We start from the raw sequence: 19,936 nt of genomic DNA on the forward strand, positions 1-19,936 counted from the left end.
TGCCTGTGTTAGACTGCGCCTGCGCACACCGTTTCTCACCCTGAGGGCGCCCCGCGCTGGTAAAGTAACGGTAGGCAGGCAGGGTCCAGGATAGGGCAGCACACTTTTTCCGAGGCATGGGGGAACCACCGCCCAATCCTGACCCCTCTCAAACCCGGAGGGCTTCCCAAGGCTCAGAAAGGGCACGGAGTCAAGAGTACTCTCAGCCTCTGTTAACCATCCCAGAGGATGGGTTGAACCGACCACCTCCGCAGCGGGGCAGTCGGAGCAGTCAGGGCAGTCAGGACCTGCAGGGAACTGGTCTACCCCACTGGCCACAGAGGTCCAGCCTGGTCCCAGATGTTCAAGGTGATGAAGGCACCGAGTACCACCAGTCCATGCCCTTAGGCTACACGCCAGGCTTTCCCATGGAGTTCTCGCAACAGGGTTACCTGGATGATAGCAGGATGATGGAGCAGTTCCCACAGGGCCAGGACCTCTTAGAACAACTGGAGTCTACCTACCAAGGCTCGGCTTCTGGAATCCTGGGCCAGCTCAACTTGTATCCAAGAGAGGATGAGATATTCAGCCAGGACACACAGCACGGACCCTACCTGAGAGACGACCCCTCCCTCCACCTGAGGCCCTCTGACCTGGGCTTCATGCCCATTGTTGGAGAGGTACCTGACCCCGAGCCTCGTGAGCTGGCAATACAGAACGCCAAGGCCTACCTGCTGCGGACCAGCATGAGCTGCAACCTCAGCCTGTGAGAGGAGGTGGAGGGTGGAGAAGGCGGGCAGCTGACTGGGAAGGGCTCTAGCCAAGGCTGCCTCAGGTGTGGGGTCTCTGGATGTCTAAGTTAGCAGAGAGTTGGGGAAGGAATAGCAAGTGGAGCAGACACAGTGCCAACACACACCCCTAACATCTAGTCCCAGCCACTAAGCCTGTTTTTGCAGGAGACTGAACCAGAGAGGCTGGGTTATTTAAAATCACAAGCTAAGAAGGGGGAGGGCCAGTATTCTAGAGCAAGGCCTCTGGTTCCCAGGACCCTCTACTTGTCAGAGTCAATGAGCTGCAGCCACTGTCCCCCTCCTTCCATTCAGTGTGTTATAAAGAATGAACTGTGGATGTCAGATGTGGCATGGTCAGTGAAAAGGACTTAGGTGGCCAGGCAGGGGGAGGGACCTGGGATAGCACCTTGCACATAACAAGAGGTACAGTGATTGAGACTCAGGGCACAGCAAGGCCTTGGAAGGCTGCTGCTGTCTGGGACCACAGTGGGAAAGGAAGTTAGTGACGCAAGGCTGGCTAAAGCACATAGCCGATTCCATCCCTCCCCTGCTAAGAACCTGCTATGGCTCCCTAGTGCCTGGGAGAGAATATTCAGGAGGTGCGGCCCTGCCTGCTGTCAATATGCAATTTCTACTCATTACTTAGTTGTCTCTACCTCAGGCCCCAGACCCAGTCAAAATTAACCCATAGCATTTCGCCAATATATTCCCAGTCTTGAGAGCTTCAAGGTTCCTTCCTGAAGCACCCTGGCTAGTCTCACTTTTTTCTCCTGTTCTCACCTCTTTTAAGTCTCTGAGAGCATGTATGTATGTATGTGAATGTGTGTGCATGAGTGTGTGTGTGCGTGCATGTGTGTGTATGCATGTGTGTGCATGAGTGTGTGTGTGTGCATGTGTGTGTATGCATGTGTGTGCATGAGTGTGTGTGTGCGTGCATGTGTGTGTATGCATGTGTGTGTGTGTGTAAGCATACTTACTGCCTCTGGAGGCCAGAAAAAGGCATTTCTTCTGCATCTGAAGTCAGAGACCGTTGTGGGCTGCCTGACATAGGTGCTGGCAACTGAACTCTGGTTTTCTGCAAGAGTAGTAAGTACTCTTAGCCTCAGAGCTATCTTTCTAGCCTTTTACATTTTTTAGTTAGTGTGGATGAGTATTTTGCCTACATGGTTGTAAATGCACCACAGGCTTGCAGTGCCTTCAGAGGTTAGAGGATGGCCTTGGCTCCCCCAGGTCCTCTGCAGGGCAGCCTGTGTTCTTCTCCTCCAAGATATGTACTTCCATAATTTATTGTACAGTATTGGAGCTTAAACCTAGGGCATCCTGCAAGTTAGGTAAGCGCCTTAAAACCATTGAGCTACCCAGCCAGTCCCATCTCCTTACCTCTCCTACACTTGAGACCATTCACAGAGTTGGATTGGATGCAACAGAAAGCCTCATGTAAATGCTTTGCAATGAGGCCAGCCTGGCTTCACAGGCGCAGAGCCATGACCACAGGTTTCCTAAGCAGTAGCTCCCTCTTGTGGAGGGGTGTGTGTGTGTGTGTGCGCACGCACGCACGTGTGTAAAACGGTTGCAAGGATTCAGCAGTGCTCTCAAATGCTCACTGTGGTGCCTGAACTAAGTGGGTGGAAGCCGGTGGGACTATGACTCTCGTTTCCTTTCCATCCTCCGTCCTCCCTTTCCCCACTCCAGCTACACTAGAGCTCCATCTTTTCCCAGTATACCAGGCACACGCCCATCCTAGGACTTCCTGCAACCCCAAGCATTGTCTGTGAGCCTCAACAATGTTGCTTCTTCTATTCCAATACGTTTTCTCAATCTCTGCCTAATTGTATTGGCTGTGGCCACTTAAACAATATTAAGTAGAAGTCATAAAATCAGCGTTCTTGTTGAAGGCTGACTTGGGCTACACAGTGAGACCCTGTCACAGGGAAGGAAGGAAGTGAAGGCTTAGTTCTCATTCCTGGCTATAGGCAGCCATTTGTGTCTGTCATCCGAATGCCACTTGCACCAGATCAGGGACATTGTCTGTTCCCACCTGTGTGTCCCTAGCACTAGAAAAAGGGACAGGCACAAAACGTCAGGCTCAGTGCACTGACTGAGTGGTGTCCCCCACCTCCCACTCCTTTGGGAGGCAGGTATGAGCACCTGGTGAACCTGCTGACCAAGATCCTGAACCAGCGCCCTGAGGACCCCTTGTCCATCCTGGAGTCTCTGAACCGCACCATGCAGTGGGAATGGTTTCACCCCAAGCTGGACACGCTGCGGGACGACCCCGAGATGCAGCCCACCTACGAGATGGCCGAAAAGCAAAAGGCTCTGTTTATCAGGGGTGGAGGAGAAGGCGAACAGGAAATGGAAGAGGAGGTGGTGAGTGAGCTGGTGTGGGCAGATGGGAGGCAAGACTGGGGGTGGGGGTAGGGGGGCCAGCCTATGCCAAAGCCAGTGCTAAGGTGTGAACAGCAGTTCCTGGGGCATCACACAAGGTTTAGGAGCAAAGGACAAGCACTTGTGCCCTGTAGGAGCTGCCCCTGGCTGTCGTGTGAGGAAGTGTGTTCACTCATCTCACCAGACCTCCACAAACATTTCCTACTGCCTCCCAGGGTCTCTCAACTCAGAATCTATTCCTTCCTATCCTGCCTCAGTTTCCCCATTAGTTAAACCTGCTAAGAACTCTTCCACACACCATCCGAGAACATCCTACCATCCTCGGAGTGTTTTAAGTCCACAGTCCTATGCTCCTGCCTTGACTGATCCATACAACTTAGGGGAGGAGCTGGGAGCATGGCTCAGTTTGTAGAGCGCTTGCCCAGCATGCACAAGGCCCTGGCTTCCAGCCCCAGCACTGCACACACTGGGTTTGGTGGTGTACACCTGTGAGGCCAGCTCCCTAGGAGTAACAGAGGTGCAGCTACATGGTGAGTGCCAGGCCAACCAGCCTGCAAATCTTTGAGGCCCTGTTTTGAACTTTGGGCTTGGGGGGCTTGGGGGCTTTTTGGGGGGCGTTTTAAAGTGGAAAAGCCCAGGAGAGCTGAGGGAAGAGGGTTGTGAGTTGAGGCTAATGTGGGCTACACAGATGGGTTACAGACCTTCCAGGGCTCACAGTAAAGTATTATCTCAATAATAATTTTTTTTAACGGGGGAGGGCTGGAGAGATGGCTCAGTGATTAGGAACGCTGGCTGCTCTTCCTGAAGATCTGCGTTCAATTCCCGGCATCCATATGCCACAGTTCACACCTGTCTATAAAGCCAAGACCCAACACCCTCTCACAGACATACGTGTAGGCCAAGCACCAATCAATGCCCAGAAAAATAAAAGTAAATTACTTTTTTTAATTGGGTGAAATAGATTAGTGAGATGATTCAGTGGGTGAAGGTCTTTTGCCACCAAATGTGACAACCTAAGTCTCCAAGTGGAGGGAGAGAGCAAGCTTCCACAAAGTGTCCTCCCATCCCCACACAAACGAGTAACTATAGCATTTCTTGTTAAAGAATTATTCATTTATTTTATTTATATGAGTACACTGTAGCTGCTTGCCTTCATGCACGCCAGAAAAGGACATCGGGTCCCATTACAGATGGTTGTGAGCCACCATGTGGTTGCTGGGATTTGAACTCGGGACCTCTGGAAGAACAGTCAGTGCTCTTAACTGCTGAGCCATCTCTCCAGTCTAACTGTAGTATTTTTTTTAAAGGTCTAACCTGGTGCGGGAGTCATGGCAGCTCAGAATCATCTGGTCAAACAGCTTGGGATCCATAAGACCCCATTTAAAAGAAAAAATTGGATAGAAAGATTCCAGGAGATCTCTGAGCTCTGAGAGCATCAGACACACACAAGGTTCATGGACATAGATGTAGACAAAACACTCATACACAAAACAAAATGTTTTGACGGGTGTGGTGGTGCATGCCTTTAATCCCAGCACTCAGGAGGCAGAGGCTCTTAACCATGTGCCGTCCTCCGGCCCCAGCCACAAATGCCCTGCTCTCAAATTTACCTAGGTCTTCCAAACCAAAATGCAAAGAAATTTGAGAGCTCAAGTCTACTGTGGATGGGCTGGGCTTTAACAGATATATACGGAATATTCCACCCAACAGATTTTTTTGGTTTTGGCAGTATATGGAACTCACATCAGAGGGGGCACAAGTCAAGCCTCAAACGACAGAGAAGTCTTTGAAGATTATAGTAAATAAAAGTGGAAGTCAACAGTAGACACTACAAAAACCTTTGCAATCTAAACATGTTCGGATGAACTGTGTGCCATTCACAAAGTCAGAAAGCAGATGAAGAAATCCCTGGAGGCAAATGTAAAGGAACCACATCCTGCCAGAAGCCAGGGCACTCTCCACAGGAAAGCTAACAGCAGTAAATGTTAAAGAAGCCTAGAGTCGGGCTGGACGGGTGGATAGCTCAGTGGTTAAGAGCACAGATTGCTCCTCCAGAGGTCCTGAGTTCAATTCCCAGCAACCACGTGGTGGTTCACAACCATCTGTAATGGGATCTGATGCCCTCTTCTGGTGTGTCTGAAGACATTGACAGTGAATTTATATGTAATAAATAAACAAATAAATAAATAAGCAAATAAATAAATAAGCCGAGAGATATCACACAAGCAAAAGCAGCAGCATGAAGTAAGAAGGGAAGAGGGAGACACTGAGAGTAAAAGAACAGCACAGAGTCAGCCCGACAAAAAGGGAGATGCAAGCAGGCCTTAGCTCCTCTGACAAAAGAAAGGTGAAGCTGCAAATCGTAACATTAGAGACCATACATCATTAGAGGTCACAGTGAAGGCTTACACTCTGAAAAGCTCTCTCTATAGTTCAGTTTTGTCTTGGATTGTCTTGGTTTGGTTTGTTTGTTTGGAGATAGGTTCCTCTGTGTAGCCTTCACTGTCCTGAAACTCGCTCTATAGAGCAGGCTGGCCTCCAACTCAAAAGAGACATGCCTGCTTCTGCCTCCCGAGTGCTGGGATTAAAGGCGTGCGCTACCACCACCTCAGTGTTAAATCAAATCTTTTTCCAATATTAAAATTTTTAAAAAGGTTTATTTATTATTATAATTAAGTACACTATTGCTGTCTTCAGACAAGAAGAGGGCATCAGATCCCATTATGGGTGGTTATGAGCCACCATGTGGTTGTTGGGAATTGAACTCAGGACCTTCGGAAGAGCAGTCAGTGCTCTTACCCACTGATCAATCTTGCCAGCCCCCCAATATTAAGGTTTTAAAAAATGATGTATTATTTTATATGTGTTCGTGTTTTGACTGCATTTCTGTCTGTGTGAGGATGTCAGGTCCCCTAGAACTGGAGTTATAGGCAGTTGTGAATGGCTGTGTGGTTGCTGGGAATTGAACTCAGGTCCTCTGAAAGAGCAGGCAGTGTTCTTAACCACTGTGCCATCTCCCCAGCCATGCAAGACTTTCTAAAAGAATACCATCTACCAAAATTAAGCCCTAAAGAGATACATATGCGCGTGTATGCATACTTTCATACTGGCACACTTGCACACTTGCACACTTGCACACGCACACGCGCACACAATCTTCATCAGACCTAAAACAAGCAATGAGATTGAAGCTGTCAGTAAAAGCGTCTCAAGGAAAACCCCAGGACTAGGCAAGTTCAATGCTGAATTCTATCAAACCTCCAAGGAAGACCTCACACCAGTAGTTGTTGTTGTTCTTGTCCTCCTCCTTCTCCTCCTACCCCTTCTCCTTCTCCTTCTTCTTCTTTTTGATTTTTGAGACAGGATTTCTCTGTGTAGCTCTGGCTGTCCTGGAACTCACTCTGTAGATCAGGTTGGCCTCGAACTCAGAAATCCACCTGCCTCTGCCTCCCAAGTGCTAGGATTAAAGGCGTGCACCACCACTGCCCACACCAGTTCTTCTTAACCCATTCCATAAAATGGAAATGAAAAGAACATTCCTAAACTCATTGTATAAAGCCGGTTTTATCTTGATAACTCCCAAACAGGTAAACAACCTACAAAAAAAGACAACTACAGACCAGTTTCTTTGATGAGCCTAGGTGCCATGTGGGCTCCATCCCAGAGTGGCAAGAGCTTTAAAAAGTCAACACTAGGTGAAGAGGTGGGGCAAAGCCACCAGCTGGTGGGTGTGAGCAGATGTGAACATAAGTGAGCATACGTGAACATACATGAACAGATGTGAACAGAAAGGATGGCCGCCAAGTTGGAAGGTACCTAAGATGGCGTGGAAAAAGAGAAAAAGCCTTCTCCTTCTGGAGCATCAGGAGAGTAGGAAGGTCAGCTAGGTGCTTTCTCTCTTCTCTCTCTCTTTTTTTTTTTTTTTTTTTTTTTGGTTTTTCGAGACAGGGTTTCTCTGTATAGCCCTGGCTGTCCTGGAACTCACTCTGTAGACCAGGCTGGCCTCGAACTCAGAAATCCGCCTGCCTCTGCCTCCCAAGTGCTGGGATTAAAGGCGTGCGCCACCACGCCCGGCTCTCTTTCTCTTTCTTGAGACAGGGTTTCTCTGTGTAGCCCTGGCTGTCCTGGAACTCATTTTGTACACCAGGCTGGCCTCAGAAATCTGCCTGCCTCTGCCTCCCAAGTGCTGGGATTAAAGGTGTGTACCACCATGCCTGGCTAGCTAGGTGCTTTCTATGCCTCTCTGAACTAGCAGACTGTCACTACAGTGTCGGGCTCCTGAATCTTCGTTGGTCAAATTGAACACCTGGGATTTACATAAAAAAGGATGAAGTCAAACTCTCTTTTTGCAGGTGGCATGAGTCTTTATTTAGAAGTCCCTATAGAGTAGACTAGAACATTCTTGGACCTAATAAACACAAGCAAGTTTCAGTATGCAAAAATCAACAGGTTTAAAAAAAATGAAAAAGAGACAGCTGGGCCATGGTGTCACACACCTTTAACCCCAGCACTCGGGAGGCAGAGGCAGGCTGATCTCTTGTGAGTTCGAGGCCAGCCTGGTCTACAGAGTGAGTTCCAGAACAGCCAGGGCCACACAGGGAAAAACCAAGCAAACAAAGCAAAACAATTCACATGAAAGCACAAAACATCACTGACAGTCAACACAGCTTCAAGGAGTAAGTGCTCTTCCAGAGAGGTTACCACATGTGCTGACAGTACTCAGCAGATGAGAGAGAGAACATGATGTTGGGCTTGTAGGGAGGTGGGAGACGAAAGGGTATGATCAAATACATTGTATGAAAAAGTTTAAAGTCATACTACAGCAGTACTATGGGGACAAGGTCAGCCTAGTAACGGCATAGAAAGACAGGCCAACCAATGGAACAGAATGGAAGACCTTGAAGTCGAACAGCAAAGTGACAGTCACTTAATTTTTGACAAAGGAGGCAGAGATGTAGTTTGGACAAAAACCTAGTCAGTAAATGGGTTCTGGAAAAATGAGATTTCTGCCTGCATAAGAACAAAATTAGGTTCACATCCCCCTTGTATAAGAACCAACTCAAAACGGATTGAGAGCCTTAAAACCAGAAACAAAAGCCAGGTGGTAGTTAGTGGTGGTGGTTGTGGCGCACACCTTTTAATCCCAGCAATTGAATTGGGAGGCAGAGGCAGGCAGATTTCTGAGTTCAAGGCAGATCGCTTGTGAGTCAGAGGTCAGCCTGGTCTACAGAGCAAGTTCCAGGACAGCCAGGGATACACAGAGAAACCCTGTGTCAGAAACTAGCTAAATAAAAATTATATGTGAGAGAGAAAGTGTGTGTGTGTGGGGGGGGGCAAGAACTTTTAAAACAGAACACCAACTGCCCAGGAGCTAACCCCAGTTATCAACAGAAGAAAATAGAAAGTTTCTGCACAGCAAAGGACTCAGCCCAGTGCACAGTATGGGAGAAAACCATCCTAGCTATGCTTCAGACTCAGGGCTGATGGCAGACAGAGGACTGCAAGAAACTGCCACTCAACATGTGGGCAAGTGAGCTCAATGGGCAGTTTCCAAAAAGGGAAAGACAAATGGCCAATTGCTGGCATACAAAGTGATCCATATCCTGAGCCATAGGGAGATGCCAATTCAAACTCCTGAGATACCATGCCTCCAGCCCCCATCAGAATGGCTCTCACCAGCAAATCTGACAAATGTTGGAGGGATGTGGACAGTAACCCTTACTTACTGTTGGTCAGGCTAAGAATTAATACAGCTGGGACTGGAGAGATAGCTCAGTAGTTAAGAGCACTGACTGCTCTTCCAGAGGTTCTGAGTTCAAATCCCAGCAACCACATGGTGGCTCACAACCATCTGTAATGGGATCTGATGCTCTCTTCTGGTGTGTCTGAAGACAGCTACAGTGTACTCATGTACACATAATAAATAATAAATCTTAAAAAAATAATTAATACAGCCACTGTGGAAATCAGCTTGGGGATTTCTCAAACACTGAAAGTAGACCTACCATAGGACTGAGCCACTGTTGGTTGCTGTTTTATTCAGCACAGCAAAGAATTGGAATCAACCTAGTTTTGTTCACCAACATATGAATGGATGATGAAGTGTGTGTGTGTGTTTATGTGTGTGTGTGTGTGTGTATGTGTGTGTGTGTGTGTGTGTGATGGAATACTACTTGGCTCTGAAAAAAATGAGGTTAAGGAGTTTGCAGGGAAATGGGTGGACTTGGGATATACGATACTGTGAGGCCACAATCTCAGACACACCACATGCTTTGGTTTTGGTGGTAGATAACCTGCATGAGATATATTAGATATATTAGATAATAGTGCAAAGCATCTATTCCAAATGTCAATTCTAACTGCATGCAAATAAGTGAGTAAAAAGAGGATCAGAAAGTGGGACACACACACACACACACACACACACACACACACACACACACACACACAGGGGAAGGGGGGGAGAGAAAGATGCCATACAAAGCAGCAGTCAGAGACTCTAAAGATGGCTAGAAAGTAGCCAGAGGTTCAGAACGGCTTGCTTCTCAATGGCTGCGACATTCCGTGCTTAGCTCAGGCAGAGGCAGGCTAGCTCAGTCTTGCTCAGGCAGAGGCAGGCTAGCTCAGTCTTGCTCAGGCAGAGGCAGGCTAGCTCAGTCTTGCTCAGGCAGAGGCAGGCTAGCTCAGTCTTGCCCGACTGAAGACTGCTGAGCTTTCTGGCCCGCGGGGTCACAGCTGGACAAATGATGGGCAATCCCCAGAGGAAGGCATGAGCCTTGGTGGATAACCTGCAGAGGGCACAGGGCACAGTTGCACAGTTCGTTTTTTGCCTACTTCTGTTCCCCTCCCCTACCCCCAGGATTCTTGTCTCCACATTACCTTTCTGCACACCCCAATCCCCGCCCCTACTCTATTCTCCTCCGGACTCCGTGTTCATGGACACAGTCGAAAGGGGTGTAGCCCGAGCTGGATAGTACATGCTATGTAGACCAGGCTGGCTTCGAAATCACAGAGAGCCATTGGCCTCTGCCTTTTAAGGACATGAGCTACCATGCCTGGCAACAATGGCATTTTTGTCCAGTAGAACAAGAAAGCAAGGGTAGTAGGGCAATCCAGCTATGCCCCTGTGGGATGATTCTATTGTCACCCCATTACTATTAGGGCGCAGAGCATGGCCGCCCATGCACTGTTGCCTGTTGGTACCCAAAGAGCTACCGTTGGCTGCAGGCTTCACATCCTATGCTTTGGTCAGGTTAAAGAGAAAATGATTCTTTTTTGGTGTGGTTTCTTCTTCCTTTTTTCCCCTTCTTCTTCATCAGGGGACACTCTCCCCAGGACATTTCCAAACTGGTGGCTTAAGTCGCCCAAGTCTGTTGACTCTGGCGAAGGAGTTGGGCTAGATGACTGGCTCGGGTCTTGCTGCTGGCCCAGTTCCGTTCCCAGGACCCGAGCGATGGCAGGAGGATCAGGCTAGGAAGTCTTGAGACTTCCTTCTACCCATTTCTCAATCCCTGTTGCAGACTGACAGCCCGGTGCCCAACATCATGGAGACCGCCTTCTACTTCGAGCAGGCGGGCGTGGGGCTGAGCTCGGACGAAAGCTTCCGAATCTTCCTGGCCCTGAAGCAGCTGGTGGAGCAGCAGCCCATCCACATGTGCCGCTTCTGGGGCAAGATCCTGGGCCTGAGCCGCAGCTACCTGGTGGCTGAGGTGGAGTTCCGCGAGGGCGAGGAGGAGGGAGAGGAGGAGGAGGTGGAGGAGATGATGGAGGGAGGCGAGGTCTTGGAGACGCACGGTGAGGAGGAGGGAGAGGAGGATGAGGAGAAGGTGGTGGACAGCGTGCCCAAGCCACAGTGGAAGCCGCCGCCCATCATCCCCAAGGAGGAGAGCCGCAGTGGCACCAACAAATACCTGTACTTCGTGTGCAACGAGCCAGGCCGCCCGTGGACGCGCCTGCCGCACGTGACGCCCGCGCAGATCGTGTGCGCGCGCAAGATCAAAAAGTTCTTCACTGGCTTCCTGGACACGCCGGTCATCAGCTATCCGCCCTTCCCGGGCAACGAGGCCAACTATCTCCGCGCGCAGATTGCGCGCATCTCCGCCGCCACACACATCAGCCCGCTGGGCTTCTACCAGTTCGGCGAGGAGGAGGGCGATGAGGAGGAGGAGGGCGGCGCGGGACGCGATTCCTTTGAGGAGAACCCCGACTTTGAGGGCATCCCCGTGTTGGAGCTCGTGGACTCCATGGCCAACTGGGTACATCACACTCAGCACATCCTGCCTCAGGTGAGGATGGAGCTAGGATGGAGCTTCCCACCCTGTACACTGCCTAGGACCTACCCCAATCCAGCCCAGCATCCATCCATCCATCCATCCATCATTCCATCCATCCATCCATCATCCATCCATCCATCATCCATCCATCCATTCATCCATCCATCCATCCACCCGCCTACCTACCCATCCATCCACTCACCCATTCATCCAACCATGACCCAAAGCAACTTTGAAAAGAAAAGGTTTATTTGGCTACATATCCACTGAGGAAAGTCTGGGCAGGAACCTGGATACAGGACAGAAGCAGAGGCCATGGAGGAATGCTGCTTACCGGCTTGCTCCCCATGGTTTGAATCAGCCTACTTTCTTATACAGCCCCAGACCACTTGCCCAGGGATGGCATCGCCCACAGTGAGTTGAGCCCTCTCACACCAACCGTCAATCAAGAATATTCCCCCACAGACTTGCTTGCAGGCCAATCTGACGGATGTTTTTTCTCAGCTGGAGTTCCATCTTCCCAGATGGCTTTGCAGCAGCAGCAGCAGCAGCAGACCAGTGCCACAGGCAGAAGCCACCACACTTGTGACCAAGGACTGATCCCCATGTATGGCTGAGAAAACGTGAAGTGGCTTTATGCTGTGTACCTGCCTCCATTTTTATTCAAAGAGCCATCATTGATCAGAGGGAGTTCAAGGGCATACACATGCACACCTACACACACACACCAATAGGAGTGTTAATTGGCTTGACAGAGTACACCAATTCAATGAGGGAGGCACAGGTGACTCTACCACTGTTGAATGACACTCCCTGAGCAGAAATACTGAGATATATATCCTTTATCAACAATGTGTCCAGTCATAGAAGCTGCTGTCCCAAGGCAGTTGCTAGCGCATAACTGGGGCAGCCTTTGGAGCCACAGGGACAAGCCCACTGTTCTAGGGGCCTATTTGGCCCCTCAGCTTCTCCCACAGTAGGCTAGGCTCTGTCTTAGGGCGCCACCTGACGTTGCTGTTGCATCCGCAGGGGCGCTGTACATGGGTGAACCCACTGCAGAAAACAGAGGAGGAAGAAGAGCTAGGGGAGGAGGAAGAGAAGGCAGACGAGGCAATGGAGGAGGTGGAGCAGGAGGTCGGTCCTCCGCTTCTGACTCCGCTCTCAGAAGATGCAGGTAAGTCCCTTCCTATCTGGGCAGGCGCAGTGCCAGCCTTAGCGGGGTTGGTAGAGCAGGGAGAGCAACACACCTGGAAGCACTGATGTCTCGCATCCTCTGAGCCTCAGTGGGGATTGCTTATGTACAGCGGGCATGGGAGCACAAGCCCGCCATCCGAGCATCGGGGAAGGAAGAAGCAGGAGGCTCATGAGCAGTCCTCAGCTCTACCAGGAGGTTGAGACTCCAGGCTGGGCCACGTGACACCGTTTGTATATGAGTACTCTGTTTGCATGTATGCCTGCATGACAGAAGAGGGTATCAGATCCCATTACAGATGGTTGTGAGCCACCATGTGGGTGCTGGGAATTGAACTCAGGACCTCTGGAAGAGCAGCCAGTGCTCTTAACGGCTAAGCCGTCTCTCCAGCTTGAGACCCTGTTTGATTTTGTGTTTGTTCGTTTTAAAATATTGATTGATTGATTGATTGTTTTTGTGTTTAAAAGAAACCCTTATGGGTCTGAGGGAACGTGTCCATCTTTTATCTAAGCGTGGCATGTGACAGTGACCATGGCCTTGAGACAAAGACTCTTTCTTGGTTTTCCCTTTTTTTTTGGGGGGGGGGAGCATCAGGGGAGAGAGGCCAGAGCCAGGGATCTCGGTGTGAGTCCTAGCTCTTGCACGGGGGGGGGGGGGGGGGGACGGGGACGGGGGGGGGGGCGATCCATCCCTTCTTTCCTGTCTCTCCGCCCACATGATAAGGCAGGGCGTGGCAAGCCCTGACCACTCCACCCCACCCCGCCCCTTTCCTTCTCCTACAGAAATCATGCACCTGTCGCCCTGGACCACCCGCCTCTCCTGCAGCCTCAGCCCTCAGTACTCGGTGGCCATCGTGCGCTCCAACCTCTGGCCAGGGGCCTATGCCTACGCCACTGGCAAGTACGCCGTTGCCCTGACTCAAGGGTCCGCCTATGGTAAAGAAATCTTATCTGCCAGGATCCATGATAGTTTCTCTCAAAAGACTGACAAGTCCCGCCAGGCATGGCGGCACAGGTCCTTAATCTCAAAAGCTGGGAGGCAGAGGCAGGCAGATCTCTGTGAGTTCAAGGGCAGCCTGGGCTACACAGAGAGACCCTGTCTCAAAAAATACATATAGGGGTTGGAGAGATGACTCCGCAGTTAAGAGCACTGACTGCTCTTCCAGAGGTCCTGAGTTCAGTTTCCAGCAACCACATGATGTCTTACAACCATCTGTAATAAGATCTGCTGCCCTCTTCTGGTGTGTCTGAAGACAGATACAATGTACTCACATAAATAAAATACATATAAAAGTTATATATAGCCGGGCGTGGTGGCTCACGCCTTTAATCTCAGCACTTGGGAGGCAGAGACAGGCAGATTTCTGAGTTCGAGGCCACCCTGGTCTACAAAGTGAGTTCCAGGACAGCTAGCGCTATACAGAGAAACCCTGTCTCAAAAAACCAAAAAACCAAAAAAGTTACATATACATATGTCATATGCAATGTATTATATATAAATAATATATAATAACACACATATATCACCTCCACTCCCCTTCCCGTCATTCATTCATTCATTCATTCATTCATTCATTCATTCAGTTTTTGGGTTTTTTTTTTCTGAGCCCTTCTTACCTTTAAATTGTCTCTAAATCCCTAAACCAGCTTGGCTGCAATCCCTGCTCTGCCCACCAGAGGGCAGAACTTTTCTGCTCTGAACTTGAACTTGCTCTGGGTTTTGTACAGAAGGAATTTCATGCAAACTTTAACCATATTCTTGTCGATTATTATTATTATTATTATTGTCCAGAATCTGAAAGTAGAGTTTTTCTAACCCTCCTATTCTATGCCAACACCACACATTATTTCTCTGTGTGGCCTTGGCTGTCCTGTAACTTGCTTTGCCTCAGAGGCCTACCTGCCTCTGCCTCCCCAGTGGGGGAATTAAAGGGCAACATTATTATTATTATTATTATTTTTTGGTTTTTTGAGACAGGGTTTCTCTGTATAGCCCTGGCTGTCCTGGAACTCACTCTGTAGACCAGGCTGGCCTCGAACTCAGAAATCTGCCTGCCTCTGCCTCCCAAGTGCTGGGATTAAAGGCATGCGCCACCACTGCCTGGCTCATCTTCTGCCTTTTTTTAAAAATTAATTTATTTTATGTATGTAAGTACACTGTAGCTGTCTTCAAACACCCCAGAGGAGGGTGTCAGATCCCATTACAGATGGTTGTGAGACACCATGTGGTTGCTGGGAATTAAACTCAGGACCTCTGGAAGAGCAGTCAGTTTTCTTAACCACTGAGCCATATCTCCAGCCCATCTTCTGCCTTTTTATAGAAGAATATACTAAACAAAGTCATGCATATTATTTACGTGTATTTTTTTTTCACGCCCTTGCATGCCCAGGTTACTTTATGTGCACCATATCATGCAGGCACCTTTGACAGCCAGAAGAGGGCGCTGTTGGGCCTCCAGGACTTGAGTTGTATGTGGTTGTGAGCCTCCTGGTTTTGGTGCCAAAAACCAAACCAGTGGGCACTCCTAGCAGCAGAGCCATCACTCCAGCTAAAGAGAAATTTTGTTTTGTTTTATGTGGGATTCTTCTTCTTCTTCTTCTTCTTTTTTTTTTTTTTTTTTTTTTTTTTTTTGAGACATGATCATCTGGAACTCACAATGTAGACCAGGCTGGCCTCAAACTCACAGAGATCTACCTGCCTTTGGCCCCAAATGCTGGGTTGAAGGCGTGCTCCACTGTCAGTGTGGAAGAATCTTTTAACATTAACTAAGGGTGGCTGAGCACACACGTGCCCTCATTTCAGCAGGGTCTCTGTGGCTATGCTGTGCTGTGTACTCCAGGCTAGCTCCTTGAACTTCCACACAAGATTGTCCTGTCTCTACCTCCCATATCTCCATCTGACTTTTTATATGGGTTCCAGGATCAAACCTGAGCTCACCCACTTGTGCTGCCGTCTCTCTGCCCCCCAAAGAGCCTTTTTGTTGCTGATGCAGGGTTTCACTATGCTGCCCTGGCTGGCCTTGAACTCTCAATCCTTCTGCCCCCCGCTTCTGGGGTACTGGGATTACAGGCGCATATCATCACACGAGGCTCTATAGATGAGCCTGACATGGTGGCACACAGCTTTAGACTCAGGGCAGGAGCAGGGGCCGGGGCCGGGGGCAGACCTCTGAGTTCAAGGTCAGCCTGTTCTAGAGTTCCAGGAAAGCCAGGGCTACCTTGGGCAGCTGCATGAGGGACCAACCCCAGACCCTTGTGGGGAAGGCAGCCAGGGATGCGACCGTGGGAACACAAGGACAGTCATCAGTTGTACAACACCAGTTACAAAGCAGATAAGCTCCTAATTGCATGCCTGAGTCCTCCGGGATTCTGTAGAACAGCAACCTTCATTCTTCATTCCACAGGGAAAGGAAGTGCCAGTGAGGGACAGACAGGAGGAATATTCTAGACCAGGTTTACATATGAAATATATAGGACTCACTGAGAATCTGGCAAAGATGAAAATTCTAGTTCTAACATCTAGTAAAAAGCCTGGGGTTCAGGCTGATTTTTTGTATTGTGGTGCTGGGATTGAATGCAGGGTTTAAGCCTGTTCTAGGCAAGTGCCCTATTGCTGAGCCACGCCCCCAACTCCACGCTGGAGGATTCTAGGCAGGGGCTCTACTACTGAGCCACATTCCCAACCTTTCATTTTACTTTTTTTTGGTTAGTTTTTTTTGTTTTGTTTTGTTTTTTGTTTTTTGTTTTTCGAGACAGGGTGTCTCTGTGTAGCCCTGGCTGTCCTGGAACTCACTTTGTAGACCAGGCTGGCCTCAACTCAGAAATCCACCTGCCTCTGCCTCCTGAGTGCTGGGATTAAAGGCGTGCACCATCACGCCTGGCTCTCATTTTACTTTAAAAAAATTTTTTTATATATTATTTATTTTATATATATGACAAGTACACTGTCGCTATCTTCAGACTCACCAGAAGAGGGCATCAGATCCCATTACAGATGGTTCTGAGCCACTATGTGGTTGCTGGAATTTGAACTCAGAACCTCTAGAAGAGCAGTCAGTGCTCTTAACTGCTGAGCCATCTCTCCAGCACTCATTTCACTTTTTGAGAAAAGATTTATCTATTTTTATTTAATGTGCATTGGTGTTTGGCTGTATGTATGTCTGGGTGAGGGTGCTAGATCCCCTAAAACTGTAGTTACAGACAGCTGTGAGCTGCTGTGTGGATTGAACCTGGGTCTTCAAGAAGAGCAACCAATGTTCTTAACTGTGGAGGCATCTCTCCAGCTGCCACTGCCCCTCCTCGCCCCCTGCCCCCTGTCCCCTGCCCACTCCCTGTTTCCAGACACACCAGAAGAGGGCATCAGATCTCCTTACAGGTGGTTGTAAGCCACCCTGTGGTTGCTGGGAATTGAACTCATGACCTTCGGAAGAGCAGTCAGTGCTCTTATCCATTGAACCATCTCTCCAGCCCCACCACTCCCACATTTTTACACAAACCTTTTGCATGTAGCCAGGAACCCTGAATGTCTTGGAACTTGCTTTATAGAGCAGGCTGGCCTTGAACACAGAAATCCCCCTGCCTCTGCCTCCTGAGTGCTGGGATTAAAGGCGTGCGCCACCACTGCCCAGGTCTATTTTTCACTTTTTATTTCATAACAAGTCTTTGGAATCTGGAACGTGTTTTCCATTAAAATGAATCTCAGCTTCGTTTTGAAGTTTTCATCAGAAAGTCTTCCTCGGGCTGGTGAGATGGCTCAGTGGGTTAGAGCACCCGACTGCTCTTCCGAAGGTCCAGAGTTCAAATCCCAGCAACCACATGGTGGCTCACAACCATCCGTAACAAGATCTGACCCCCTCTTCTGAGTGTCTGAAGACAGCTACAATGTACTTACATATAATAAATAAATAAATCTTTTTAAAAAAAAAAAAAAAAAAAAAAAAAAAGAAAGTCTTCCTCAGCTGATGGCATTGGGCTCATGATTCCAGTAAGCTCAGAGTATCAGGAAGTCAATGCAGGAAGAAGATGGGGTGTTCCAAGGCCAGCTTTGGCTGCAGAGTCAGCTTAAGGCCAGGTTGAGCAACTTAGAATTTATTTCAAGATAAAAAAAAAGAGCGTAGGCTACTGCTTTATGGTAAATCACTGGCCTAAAACTTCCCAGTGAGGGACTTGAATGTGACTCAGTGGTAGAGCCCCTGCCTAGAATCCCCCAGTGAGGGGCTGGGGGCGTGGCTCAGTGGTAGAGCCCCTGCCTAGAATCCCCCAATGAGGGGCTGGGGGCGTGGCTCAGTGGTAGAGCCCCTGCTTAGAATCCCCCAGTGAGGGGCACGGGGTGTGGCTCAGCAGTTAAGTGCTTGTCTAGCTAGTAGGAGACCCTGGCTTCAATCTCCATTACCACTGGGAAAAAGAAATTAACCTTAGCCAGGCTACTAATACACATCAATTATCCAAGTAGGAACAAAGCTGAGGTAGAAAGATCTCCCGTTTATGGCCAGCCTGGGATACATAGTGACACGCTCCCCTAGAGAGAGAGAGAGAGAGGGGAAAAAAAGAAGCAGATTCATGTACCCAGGCGTTCCAGGGCTCCTTGGAGGTTTTCCAATAACCAAATTAAGTATCTGCTTTATTTTTAGAATTAAAATTAACTAAAATTAATTCAAAGCCACTCTACACCCCCTGCCCCCAAATAAGCCCCAGCAGAACAGGCATTCTTCTCTAAGTGTCCACGGAAACACTCCAAGACAGAGTGTAAACTGAGTCCTTGAACAGGGCTCAGTCGACATAAGGAGCTTGCAATCAGACCAGATGAGCTCCGTGACTCTCTGAAATGCGAATCAGTAACGAAAGGGCGTCAGGGACGCTGACAACTCCAGACCAGTAACCAACAGACCCAGAAATGATTACTAGTGGGAGAAGACAGCAGGGACTGGGGAGATGGCTCAGTGGGTAAAGTACTTTCGGCCCAAGCCAGAAGCACCTGAATTCGAGCTCCAAAACCCATTGAAAAAGCCAGGGGCAGCACCATGCATATTTAACCTCGGTGATGAGAGGAAACAGGCAAAGGCAGATGGATCCCTGGAGTTTCTAGTGAGCCAGGTTAGCAGACTTGATGAGCGCCAGACTCGGTGAAGAGACTGTCTCAAAATATAAGAGCTGAGCTTGGTGGCACATGCCATTTCATCTCCACACTCAGGAGGCAGAGGCTGGCAGATCTGTACAAGTCTGAGGCCAGCCTTGTCTACGTACTATGTTCCGCACCAACCAGAGATGTGAAGTGAGACCCTGTCTCAAAAAATAAGCAGGTCCAGTAGTTACGAGCGTGTACTGCTTTTGCCGAGACCTGAAACCAGTTGTTGGTGGCACCGGGGTTTGGTTTGGCAGCTTCATGGGAGGATCTGCCTGAAGATCTGAGGACCTTCACCTGTACCACCAACACCAGGGGGCATCTTCTGCCCCCTTCTGGCCACTGTGGGCACTGCATGCATGTGCACAAACCCAGACAGAGAGACTGACAGACTGGCGCGCGCGGGCACACACACACACACACACACACACACACACACACACACACACACACACAAATTCAGTTTCCCTGTCCCTTTGCCACTTGTTGGCATGGCCACTTCAGATCCGGTGAACATAGAACAGTGCTCAGTATAACTTTTGTGGGAGGGACAGATGGACAGAGAAACCCAGTGCGTACCTTTCACCAGTGCACTGGTGAGTGGGCAATGATGCTGTGCCACCCTTAGACTCGCCCTCAAAAAGGATGTCTCTCTCGTTTCTCTAGGAAGTTTGAGAACATATACATTGGCTGGGGTCACAAGTATAGCCCCGAGAACTTCAACCCAATGCTGCCAGCTCTGATTCAGCAAGAGTACCCCAGCGGCCCCGAAATCACGGAGATGAGTGACCCCACAGTGGAGGAGGAGCAGGCCCTGAAGGCTGCTCAGGAGCAGGCCCTGGCAGCCGCTGAGGAAGAGGAGGAAGATGAGGAAGAGGAGGAGGATGAAGACCTGGAGGACTGAGGCCCCAAGCTCCTTCCCATAGCCCTTCCCCTTATTCGTAGCAACAGATTGTATTTTCCTATTGGTTTCGTTCCCTGTCCTTGAAGGACACAGGTAGGAAACCACCCAGTGCTCCAAATAAAACTGCCCCAGCACAGCTGCTTAGTCACATATTCATTCAGTATCCTGGGCAGCTGGCTCATCATTCCTTCTCCATATTCGTTTTATTTTTGGTCTTTCAAGACAGGGTTTCTCTGTATAGCCCTGGATGTCCTGGATCTCACTCTGTAGACCAGGCTGGCCTCCAATA

General features: G+C 49.3%; 1 protein-coding gene across 5 annotated transcripts; it reads left to right on the forward strand.

The window, feature by feature from the left end:
- The first annotated feature begins 49 nt into the window (after positions 1–49).
- Positions 50–19,819, forward strand: Rsph6a (radial spoke head 6 homolog A (Chlamydomonas)). Of its 5 annotated transcripts, none has more exons than XM_006540443.3 (6): positions 50–745; positions 2,909–3,140; positions 10,679–11,443; positions 12,461–12,605; positions 13,406–13,558; positions 19,410–19,783. In XM_006540443.3, the coding sequence occupies exons 1-6, from the start codon at positions 117–119 to the stop codon at positions 19,484–19,486; spliced, it is 2,001 nt and encodes a 666-aa protein (XP_006540506.1). In that variant the 5' UTR covers positions 50–116; the 3' UTR covers positions 19,487–19,783. The 5 variants fall into 5 exon arrangements, with proteins under 5 accessions (XP_006540506.1, XP_006540507.1, XP_030098990.1 ...); XM_006540444.2 differs by having other exon boundaries at positions 13,406–13,519; NM_031255.2 differs by having other exon boundaries at positions 59–745; positions 13,406–13,523; positions 19,410–19,819.
- The last annotated feature ends 117 nt before the right edge of the window (positions 19,820–19,936 follow it).

This window comes from Mus musculus, chromosome 7 (assembly GCF_000001635.26).
Source record: "Mus musculus strain C57BL/6J chromosome 7, GRCm38.p6 C57BL/6J".
NCBI classification, from domain to species: domain Eukaryota; kingdom Metazoa; phylum Chordata; class Mammalia; order Rodentia; family Muridae; genus Mus; species Mus musculus.

Coding starts and splice junctions, on each gene's coding strand:
- Rsph6a (NM_031255.2), top strand. CDS start 117: ATGGGGGAACCACCGCCCAATCCTGACCCCTCTCAAACCCGGAGGGCT. Junction 3,141..10,678: donor AGGAAATGGAAGAGGAGGTG/GTGAGTGAGCTG, acceptor TCCCTGTTGCAG/ACTGACAGCCCGGTGCCCAA. Junction 12,606..13,405: donor TCCGCTCTCAGAAGATGCAG/GTAAGTCCCTTC, acceptor CTTCTCCTACAG/AAATCATGCACCTGTCGCCC.